At 33.0% G+C, this 11,018-nt stretch overlaps 3 protein-coding genes across 3 annotated transcripts; 1 reads left to right on the top strand and 2 right to left on the bottom strand.

Moving 5' to 3' along the window:
* Positions 1-275: 275 nt before the first annotated feature.
* On the top strand, positions 276-2,459 carry LOC136348472 (COX assembly mitochondrial protein 2 homolog). Its single transcript, XM_066299310.1, has 2 exons — positions 276-606; positions 2,265-2,459. Exons 1-2 carry the CDS (start codon positions 526-528, stop codon positions 2,457-2,459), a joined length of 276 nt encoding a protein of 91 aa, XP_066155407.1. The 5' UTR covers positions 276-525.
* Positions 2,460-2,493: 34 nt separating this feature from the next.
* Positions 2,494-4,130, bottom strand: sau (Golgi phosphoprotein 3 homolog sauron). Its single transcript, XM_066299309.1, has one exon. It carries the CDS (start codon positions 4,034-4,036, stop codon positions 3,179-3,181), a length of 858 nt encoding a protein of 285 aa, XP_066155406.1. The 5' UTR covers positions 4,037-4,130; the 3' UTR covers positions 2,494-3,178.
* Positions 4,131-4,501: 371 nt separating this feature from the next.
* Positions 4,502-10,863, bottom strand: LOC136348473 (acetylcholinesterase). Its single transcript, XM_066299311.1, has 3 exons — positions 10,398-10,863; positions 6,310-6,643; positions 4,502-6,169 (listed from the first exon to the last, which is right to left on the bottom strand). The coding sequence occupies exons 1-3, from the start codon at positions 10,801-10,803 to the stop codon at positions 5,083-5,085; spliced, it is 1,827 nt and encodes a 608-aa protein (XP_066155408.1). The 5' UTR covers positions 10,804-10,863; the 3' UTR covers positions 4,502-5,082.
* Positions 10,864-11,018: the final 155 nt, after the last annotated feature.

The following is an 11,018-nucleotide window of genomic DNA, read 5'->3' as shown; positions in this document are numbered from 1 at the left end:
AAAATCGTCTTGGAATTGCCCTATTTGTTAGAGTAATCATTATAATTTCTACTGATTTAAATTAATTTTTTTATTAGAAAATCTCTCTAAATTTACACAGTTTTCTTTTAAAATCATGGGAATTTTTAATTTGACATAATGCATAAGAATATGAGGCGGAATCAGTTATTCTTTGTTGCCAAATTGTGCTAAAAGACGCACCTGTTGCAGCATAGTCACTGAAGTTTCGTTCAGTTATTCCGCTGCGTAAAATATTAAACATTTACAACTCATTAAAACACTGTTAAAATCCCAACAAGATTCAACTGTGTTTGCGAAAAATTGTTGAAGCCAGTTGAGTTGAAGAATAATAGCCTAATGATGTCCCTATACCAAAAGAGTGACTAAATTAGACAACATCACATATAACCTGAGAATCAGCTGCTTTGATTACTTACTTGTAGGGTACAGAGGGCCCCATTTAATTGTCCATTAGTATTTTGTGCATTTTAGTAAAAGTAATAATTGCATTAAATTTTGAAAAAGATGCACACAGATTTGTCCCCCCATTTACATACTGACGTGTGCAATGAGATTATCAAAGTCTTAAGGCAATGCTGGACAGATGTAAGTATCAAAAACTACGAAATAGGGCCTATCTCCCAAATGACCGTTTAAAAAATCTTGATTTAAATATAGTATTGACCTATTGGGTTGACGTTACAGTCTGAGAGATACTACATGAATGCTCTCAATTCCACAACCCCAATTCTTTTTTGTTTTCCAGTCCTTTCCTCTTGACTTATATTATTCATAAAAATGACTAGATCAGGATCAGAATAGAGCCCACAGTAAAATTATTGAATTGTTACTGAGTTTGATGTTCTGTTAAATTCTTTAATATCTTGAACTGTTGACCTTGTAGCAATTAAACTAAATCAGATTGTATCTACAAAAATTTTGCTATTTTTTAAGAGCTGTGTCATTGCCTGTATAAAAATATGTTAGTCCAGTTTAACATGATGCACAAAGGGCTCTTATTGAGGTTTTTTAAACTGTTCAAAAGACAGAGTTAAATTAAGAAAGGTGTTTTTGTGTGCTTATTAGAAATATAGGTTTTAATAGAATAGAAAAGATATCATTTTATATTTTTTCTATTAAATAGATACCATGTGCAAAGAGAGCATGGCAAATTTTTGATAAACCTGTTTAGAAAGCTTTAAATATTTTTTGGACTCAATAAAAATTTTAAATCCTATTGTTATACATATCCTTTTTGCTAAGCAGTTCCTAAGTAAAAGCAGAAAATCGTCAATTAAAAAAATTTTTATTGACAAAGCCTAGAATTTGGTCAACATTAATTTCAGAATTATTGTAGCTATTTATCCCCAGTTTGCAAATTGAACAAACATCTGTTCAATAGTAAATAAGGATATACAGTTTTTGTTTGCATTCTCTAACTACTTTTTTAAAGAAAATTAAATATCTGTTTTATATATTGTAATGAATTGAGTGAATTGGTGACAGTTATCCAGTGCGACCTCAGGTGTATTGTCCCACTCTTAGGTTTATCTAGGTTTTCTAGCTTGAGAATTCACATAGAATGAGATTCTGTCATTCTTGAAAGAAAACAAAACCAAGAAGAGTCAGTAGTGTATATAAATTGAATATTTAATATGATTCTAGGTTATTATAAGTCATACAAAACAACTTTTTTCCAATTTCATCCACCTTGTATTTCCAAGTTTTAAATACCCCTATAGGAGGTCCACATATGTCAACGTTAAACTAGACACATTATATACTTTAATGTAGTCAATACTTCAACGTTATATTCACCATTGTAGAAACATAGCTGACCTTTAAAAACTTTCATCAATTACAAAAGGAGGTACTTTTAATTTGTGGAAAGACCAAAATAGTTATTTGTTTATTAGTTAAATCTGTTATAAAATTATTTACCACCAGCATTGTATTAAAAATCCTCTTCAAATAAAGTATTTTACTATAAACCCATTCAACTTCAATGTGAAAAATGTTAACACCCTCTCCAAAATAAACATTATCAGTACAATACCTACTTTGACCTTCACATCCACTTCCTAATTGTCCTGCGAAACTATTTGGAATAAAAACCTGTTATTAATATGTATATTAAGTAAATTCTAGTTTTCATATAACTATTAAATTCTTTCTTACTGTTACTGTAAATTCATAAATACAAAAAATTTTGCCTCACATTTGTTTTATGTTAAACAAATCATTAATTAACATTTTTTCCATAGCATCCACGATTGAAGTATTTGGGTAAATGTGACCATGAATATGTTGAAATGATCAAATGTTTGAAGCAGGAAAGAATTAATAGACGGCAAAAAAATTTCGAAATGTCAAAACAAAGGAAAGAAAAGCTTAATAATCTTTTTAAAGAGCAATCCAAGGCGCGGAAGGATAATATTTCAAGTTCTAATAATGTGTAGACTTATAAATCAGTTAATTGTGCTTTTCTGTAAATATAGCAATAAATAAATTTATTGTACTTTTGAACATTTATTTTTAGTATATGACATGCACTTACTTTTTAATATATAAATTTATATTAATACTAACATTAAAGAAATGTGTCTTCTAAAATGACATAATTCAATACTAAGCATTTAGCTAGGATGGACATATTTACTAGTAGTCAAGACTTCATTTAACTTAGGGCATGTAGGTAAAATTCCAAACAATTCAATTTATATTGCTGTTGGCTAATGCAACCAAATGAATATTATACAAATGAAACTGTCCAATCCTGGTTATATAAAATACCCACAAATGTAATGACTCAAGAAGCTTAATTAATTTGAATTTTATCACAGTGTAAAATAAATTGAAAATTTCAAAGCATTTCTTGTTTGGGATGGGTCACTAAAAATAATTTTAACATGAAAAAATAAGCTAAAAACCAACGAAAAAAATAAGACTCTTATAAAATACTTTGCAATGCCAGTATCCAATCATTAAACAATTCAGCAATATACATGTAAGAACTTATATACAGCCTGTGTTCTGGTCTAGTACTAGGCTGTAGTATCTTCAATTATTTTGCAAATTGCTTGAATCATATTTATTTGAAACATTTTACAAATAATTTACAAATAAAGTTACCTTAGTTTGAATTCAGGATTAATGATTACTGACCCTAGGAAAAGATTTACTTTGTAAAGGCTGCAAAAACAGCCCAAAGAACCTCACAGGTGTTTGGCTTATTGGCTTCTTCTTCAAAGTTTAAATCGAGTAATTTTCTCACTCGTTTGGTTGCAAGTTCATAATCATCATCGTTAAGTGGGGCAAAGGCATTTTCAAGAACATCACTAGCGTGTGCGAGGAATATTAGGGCCAGCATTCTTTTATCCATATGGTGAGGATTATTTACCCATTTTGTCAGGACTGCATCTTGGATTTTTTTTATTAGCCGACCTTTTGTGACATTATCTGTCAAAGGATGGGTAGTCATGTCAAAGAACAAAAAATTCTGTTTTTCTGTTGTAAGAACACCCTTTTCAACTAAATTTTTGGCTAATCTTTCCCTCACATTCTTTAGTTGATAACGTAGTTTTAATGGATTCCAAGTCTCACCACTCAAATACTCAATCCAACTCTGTACACTTTCTGGCGGATCAGTTTCTTTGAGGTGTTTTAAGGCTTCATCCAGTAAGGTGTCACCCACTGTAGTATCTTGTTTCATGACAAGTTTCCTGGCCAGAAGACTTCTTCTTCGCATGCCATTCTTTTCAAGCTCAACCCTGCCTCTTAATCCTAGTTCTATGAGGATACAACCTCTGAGTCCACTGGAAATACAGTCGTTCCAAAATGATGTATAGCCTTCTTTATCTTTTAAGCCTAGGAGTAGCACCTCTTCCATCAACGTTAGTCTGGTTTCCTTTGAGTCGCCATCTTCAACTTCTTCTTCCCTGCTTGGTTTACGCTCATCGTTGTCTTCTTTGGATAGTCCTTCAGTGTTTTCTCTTGTTATATTTCGCCTTTTTACCATTCCTTCACTTCGATTCATTTTTTTCAGAGTACATATCTAAATTATCAGAATGTTGACGTTCACAGTTTTGGTTGTTTGGTGGGTGACAGTAACTGTCATGTCGGATCTGACATTCTCGAGGCAATTTCCTTCTGCACCCTTGCCAAGTATTAAATCTAACTCCCCTGAATTTATTTATTCCACTTTCCCTCGATTACTAACACGGAAGTTCACCTTTGTGTTTATGAGCCACATTTAATACTTCAGAATTATTAAATTCTTAATAAATTTCAGTTTTTGTTTTGGTTTTCACTCAATTCAATTAAATTCAATAATAGATATTTGTAAATTATTGGCAACCTTGTCGAAGTTCTTACTACCGATTTGTAGTCTTTGGGTGTTAGATGGCGTCCTATGAAGTTAAATAGTAATATGCCCGAGATAAAATAATAATAGAGACTTTTAGCCAAGTTAAAGGGGAAAATTAAGACAATCAATTAAAGATTATTTTAATTGCCTTTATTATCATATAATTGTATACTGAGCGTAGATTTAATGTATATAGGAAGGTATAGAGTGGTAACTATTGAGCAGGGAAGGAAGTTTACAGTTACAGGTCAATAGATATTGGTTTAATTGTAATAATGCTCGTACGGTAACAGCAGAGGAATTAAGAATATTTTATAATTATTAACGAATTTAAAAATATAATCTGGTAAATTCTAATTTAATTCCTCTATAATCTTACAAGCATTTAAATATTTATATAAATACTACAGGCTCTTTCTAAAGCTGATACGGACAAAAAATTCGCCAAAATGACAAGAATCAGGTCAGGAAATTGTTATGTGAATAAGTCCGCACAGAAAAAACACTTTCTACACCTCGGGTTTCCCGAAGCGACCCCCTCAAAATTTTCCGTGAAATTTATTGAAGAGAAATTAAAAGAAAAAAACATTAAGTTTTTTGAAAAATTTTGAGGAATTATGTCTAAAAATAGGTACTCTGCAATACAAGCCTAATCTGTAACGAAATATTATGTCGTGTACCTAATTATAGTACACATAAGTAAATAGAAATCTACATTAAAACAAAAGTACTAAATGAATTCCTATGATTAGATGCAACAAAAAACTAAAAAGCTCAAAAACATTAGAATCAGATTGACCACAACATTCCATTGCAATTGATAATACTTTAGGGTAATAATCATTCCAAAACTCAAAAGCTTTATAATTCACACTTTGTGGGTTGCTCATAACAATATTATTGTCCACGATCAACAATCCTGGTTTATCCTTGGTATAAGGTTCCCACTTTGTGTGGTATACAGTATTTAGAGTTGGATCTGAAGATTTGGCAAAATTAGTCCAGAAACTCATTACAGTGTCTGCAATTCTTTTGTCCCAAGGGTCCCATTCTTGCTGGTCAGGTTTCCAATAGGGCAATCCCCACACATACGTCAGATCAAATAAATGAGGTACTTTCACCCATGCAGGGAGGTACTTGTTAGCTATTTTGGAACTGGGCTTCACATCGAATCTGTAAACGAATGTTTTTTGTTCTTCACTCATATATGACGCTAATAGGATTGTGGAAGAAGCGTAAGTTTTCTCAACTAGGAAATTGGCTGCTATTGTCCTAAAAGTGTCTTCGTCGAAACTAGTAGTAGAAGGAGCGTAGAAGAACATAACAGTGTCCACCACATGTTCATAATTATAGCACGTGGATTCGCTACTGTTAATATTAGGCAAGTCAACGCTTACGAGATCTCCTAGCAGTTGCTGCATTGCGTTCTGAGTGAATGAAGTGGTGTTGATCAGATCACGAAACTCCAGACCTTGTTCCATGTTAGTGTAACCGGTCAAAATGGGAATTTTCGAAAATTCTCCACGAATGAAAAGATTCATTGGTGGTTCCGACAAAAAGGGCATGCTATCGTTGGTTAAATCTTTATCAATCACAGGGCGCCAGTTGAAATTCGAGGAATACTGAACCAGGACATTTGACTCTGCTCTCCTCAAACATGTTATAATGCTGGAAGTAGGTTGTCTATCGCATCCAAATTCTTTAACCAAACGGTCTATTATTGATTTATCTTCGTCGGGGTATTTGATAGCCGATGGTTGAAACAAACTACCACTCATTAGAATTGCTTTGTTGAATAGAGTTCTGCAACAAACAAAAACTTTTATGGCGCCTATAAAATAACTTTCCGCTATAATTTACTGTTTCGTGCCCTTGAAACAGTTTCTGGAACGATATCCGCATTAATTTGCTTCAGTGTCACGACATTTACTTTTACAACTTACTGAGACTCAGAATTGACCATATGAATCCCTACGCTAATAGCCCCGGTGCCATATCCCATGAGGCTAATGTTGTTGGGGTCCCCTCCAAATAGCTGAATATTTTTCTTCACCCATTGCATGGCTGCCTGCTGATCCATCAATCCATAATTCCCAGCAGCTTCCCCATCCATTGTCGTAAAAAAACCCATGACGTTTAGTCTCCAAGAGAATGTAACCACAATTACTTTTTGCCGATATACCAGGGTGTGGGGGTTCCATATTGATGGCATTCCAGTCGTGAAGTTTCCAGGATGGATCCATATTATTGTTGCAAAACCCTGAGCAGGCGGAGAGACTAGGAAATTAAGGAAAATTCAAAGGTCATAGTTGAGGCTACACGTTAGGAAAACTTTTTATTATTATTTTCTCCATATATAGGTTAGTAGTAGTCAAGATTTTATCTGAGAATTTATAATTGACTTTGCGGCACTCGGAAAAATTATTGCCACATGTAAAGGTCATTAAATACGTACTTTGTGGACTTAATGGAAAATGCTTTCGTGATCAATGTTTCTTAGGATTTTTTTCTGCTCTGCAGTAAACACGTGCGTAAATCGATTATGGAAGAAGTATCATATATTAGAGTTCAATTTCCGAAAAGAGAACACACATAGAACAGACATACAAGATGCCTTGACATATAATTTATTTTAAAAAATATGTATTACACGATATGACTATTAGGAAAAACTAAAAATACTACAATATCAAGATAGATAAAAAATCATAACTAAATCTCCTCTAATCTATTTTGAATGTGTAATATTTTTCCTTTCGTTTTTATCATTTTATTGTGAAATATTTCTGCTTCGTATTTAAGTAAAGCACGAAAAATAATTGTGCGTCATTGAAGTGACTCTAAAAAAAGTCTTTTTCAACATCTTTTGGTTTTTGCTGCTCTTCAAAAGTATCTAAAATGGTATTGACCAATTAAACTTTTTTTTCTTATTCTCCTTCGATTGTCACACACCGTATTTGCTCGTTCACTCTATCAATACCATCATTAATACGAATTGTCAGTCATGAATTCAATGATTCATGAATCAAAATCCATAAAAAAATATATCCTCAAACATAAGTCCGGAATATTAAGTTTGGTAAGTAAAAATGGTAATGGTGAATTGCGCGTAGCTTGATCTTCCACACCGCACTGATTGCTTCCCTGTCGAAATGGCTAAATCCACTTTTTAGAAAATAGTTTTTTATCATTAGAAAAGATATTTTTTATAAGCTAAAGAAATCCGTATTAAGGCATTAACTAATGACTACCGTGCATCTGTTTGATTTTTTAATTTTTGAAGTCGTCCATAGATTCTAAAAACGTGCTTTGCATAACACACTTTTGGTAGATATCTTCTGATATACTCATTCAAGCTAAATTTGCGGATGAAATGATCAAGCACTGAATGCGCAGTAAAGAGGTGGCAAGATTGAAAGGTGCGGTACATTTCGAAAAAGGAATCGTGAAATTTAATTTAATTTAGTGAGAGTATGTAACGATTTAGAGTGCTCTTGACGTGCGATGAATGGGTGATGTAGAGATTTTTAAATCTAAAGTTCAACATGTATTGCATGGGCAAGTCCGGAAAGATGCAAATGTGTTGCCTTTTTTTTATAAGACGCGAAGCTGAGCAGAATAAATCACTGAAATAATTTGATAAAGTTCAGGAACAAGTTGTTATGGCTATTGATCTTTGAAACATTAAGAAGTTTTCCCAAAAAATGAGAAGCATAGAAAATGTTTTTGAGTCTTAAAAAGAAGAACGAAAGAAATGTAAACGGACCTTAGATCATTGTGATGCAAGCGTGTTAAGAAGACTCATTATAAATTTCTACTTACAAGAAAAGAAAGTTGCAACGGTGAGCTCTATTCATAGGAAGTTTAAAAAATATTACAATTATTTGGGATGTTGCGAAAGTTTAAGAGAGATTATACAGTCTATGGGATTTAGATGGCGAAAAACGAAAAGTAAGAGAAAATTACTAATGGAAAAACCAGACATTCAAACTAGCAGATTTGATTATTTGAGAAGTATACTCAGTAACGCAGTGAGAATCGGTCTATTATTTATATGGACTAAACTTATGTATATTTTTCCCATACTCATCATATATGAAATGAAACAAAATATTAAAATGTTAATTTTAATTTGAAATAAGCTGAGGAATGTTGTAATCAGTTTTTTGAAAACTTAGAGTTAATGAGTAGATATCGTGTTGTGAACATGCAAAAAAAAATGTGGAAAGATTTTACATATGTATGTGTCGCTCCACCTCCGGATATTGTCGTACACCAATTAATTATACGTTTAGGGGAAGATAGCGACACTTATTCAATCTTTATTCCATTAATTTCTCAAACGTCGTTAACAAGCGATTTATAGCTTAGCCTCTTTAATGTAGCAGACAATTTTTCAAAGATAAATATGTACATCTAGGGGGTGTCTCAAATAAAGGGGATTATGGAAACGGTAAAAGATGCAAGGTGACTCAAATTAGAAAAAATATGTGTATTTTTGTATCTGTTAATAAAACGTTCTGAGATTGAAAATATGTACAGGGGTTGTCAAAATATAAGCAAAAAACTAAAAATTGTGAATTTTGAGGGTCATAAATTATGAATAAACTATTTGAGTAAATTCTACGATATTTGGCAGTTTTTTACAATCGATAATTGTCAATCGAAGGCGTTTTCAGAATTTTTTTATGTCTTATAAATTTCGAGCAATTATATCCATCTTAGTTATTACTTGTCGCCGCTATATTGGATTTGGGGATGTCTAATAAGCAATAAAAAAAGTTCTTTAACCATATATAATAAAGAGGTCTTTGGATCTACCACAGTAGAAAAAATAAACGAAAGCATCATTTTACCTTAGTAGATTGAGAAACAAGTGCTTGTTTTATAATCAAAAAGCACCACTGTAGGTACCGCTCATTCACATTATTTTTTTAATGCGATAAGCAAACTTGATCTTCAACGTTACTTCATTTTCGGTATCTACGTGTACATATTATACATGGAGTGTCGAAATCTATCGCTATAGGAAAGTTGGTTTTCTAAGAAACATTTTTGCATGTACATAAACAAAATGTACTTGCACAGGACCGGACATACCTATAGCGCTAACGCCATTTTCTAGCGTGTTTGTGTCTCATTACCATACCTTGAACGCACCTTCTTTTAAAAGGGTCGATTAAGTCTCGACGGCTCTTTTGTACGTCGCAATTTATTCAAACTTTCATGGCGAATAGCTTAAATCATATCTAAGGGTATGTTTTTCTGGAAAACCGATCTAGAGGGAACACAAACAGGCACATACACGCATGAGGAAGGGTTACGTTATGTCACAGTTTTATACAGGGTCCGGCTACGTTGTTTAGAATTTCTTAGCTTCTATACCAATAAAGTTAACAATCATTTTCTTCTGTACAATCACGCATGAAGGTGTATTTCTAGAAATTACTTTCTAATATACAGGATAATCCTGAGAGGTGTGACAATATACGGCTTCGTTATTTTAAACATTTAACGATAAATCCGAAAATAACAAAAAAATTTGGGGGTTCCACTTAAAATAACGAAGTAGCTTATTGTCACACTTTTTGGGGTCACCCTGCACGTTAGAAAATGATTTCTTGACATACGCCTTTATATGCTGTGTAATTTTGCAGAAAAAAAAATAATTGTTAATTTTATTAGTATTGAAGATAAGGAAGTCTGATGCACTATTGCAGAACTTCGTACATTATCACATTACATAATTATCTTATATATTATATTTTCCTAAATGTACAAATTGCATGTAGTATAAAATTTATCTCGGAGTCTGGACTTACATCTTATAATCTTGAAATAAATAATAATGAGTTGTCCTAAAAGTGAAAAGGGCAGAAAGTTGGAAGCATAAGTAAAGGAATATCGATTCTCTGATCCGACGATTAGATTGCGATAAGGCGATTTGGAAATTTAAAGCTCTAAAGGCGGGAAACTCTAGTGATTTATTGTACCCCCGGAACATCATTTATATTCTTTCATAGTTGCTTACCATTAGGAACAAAAACATTAAGGTACAAGCAGTCTTCACTAGTGTTGCCAGGCAACTGAATATCCGTCAGTAATTGCAAAAAAGGCAGTTCGGACTCTTTGTAGTCTTCTTTGACTTGCAAGCAAGCCGGTTGATAATCTGTCTCATTTCTCACATCACTCCATGAAGGAAGAGGGTCTGTGCGTGGAGGGACAAATCTCAAATTCCCTATTGGAGGTTGTGCGTAAGGAATTCCGTAGTATGCAATTATCTTCTGAATTCTAACTTTGGACAATTCCACACCTTTTATTTTGCCTTGATTAGGTATTTCAAGGACATGTTGAGTTAAGCTTTCCCAAAAAACGGTAAAAAGGTACAAACAACGCAACTGAGCAAGAAAAACATTATTTGAACCCGAAAAAGCCATTCCCCGTAAAACCGCTTTCTTCAGACTTAATATACTGTGGGTCTTTCGCGAAATCCCCGATTCGACTGCACGGACTTGATGAGGTAAAATGTTGCGTGATAAAGTTTCCCGCTACGTTGTTTATTTGCCGATCAATTTAAATTTTCTCAAAATGGGTCAGAAGGCCTTAGTGCTGGGCTACTTCTTTTCGCGTATGATATAGAACTAGAAATAAC

This window comes from Euwallacea fornicatus, chromosome 33, assembly GCF_040115645.1.
Source record: "Euwallacea fornicatus isolate EFF26 chromosome 33, ASM4011564v1, whole genome shotgun sequence".
In the NCBI taxonomy this organism is placed as follows: Eukaryota; Metazoa; Arthropoda; class Insecta; order Coleoptera; family Curculionidae; genus Euwallacea; species Euwallacea fornicatus.
Note: the sequence above shows the minus strand (reverse complement) of the source record. Positions and strands in the feature narration are given on the sequence as shown.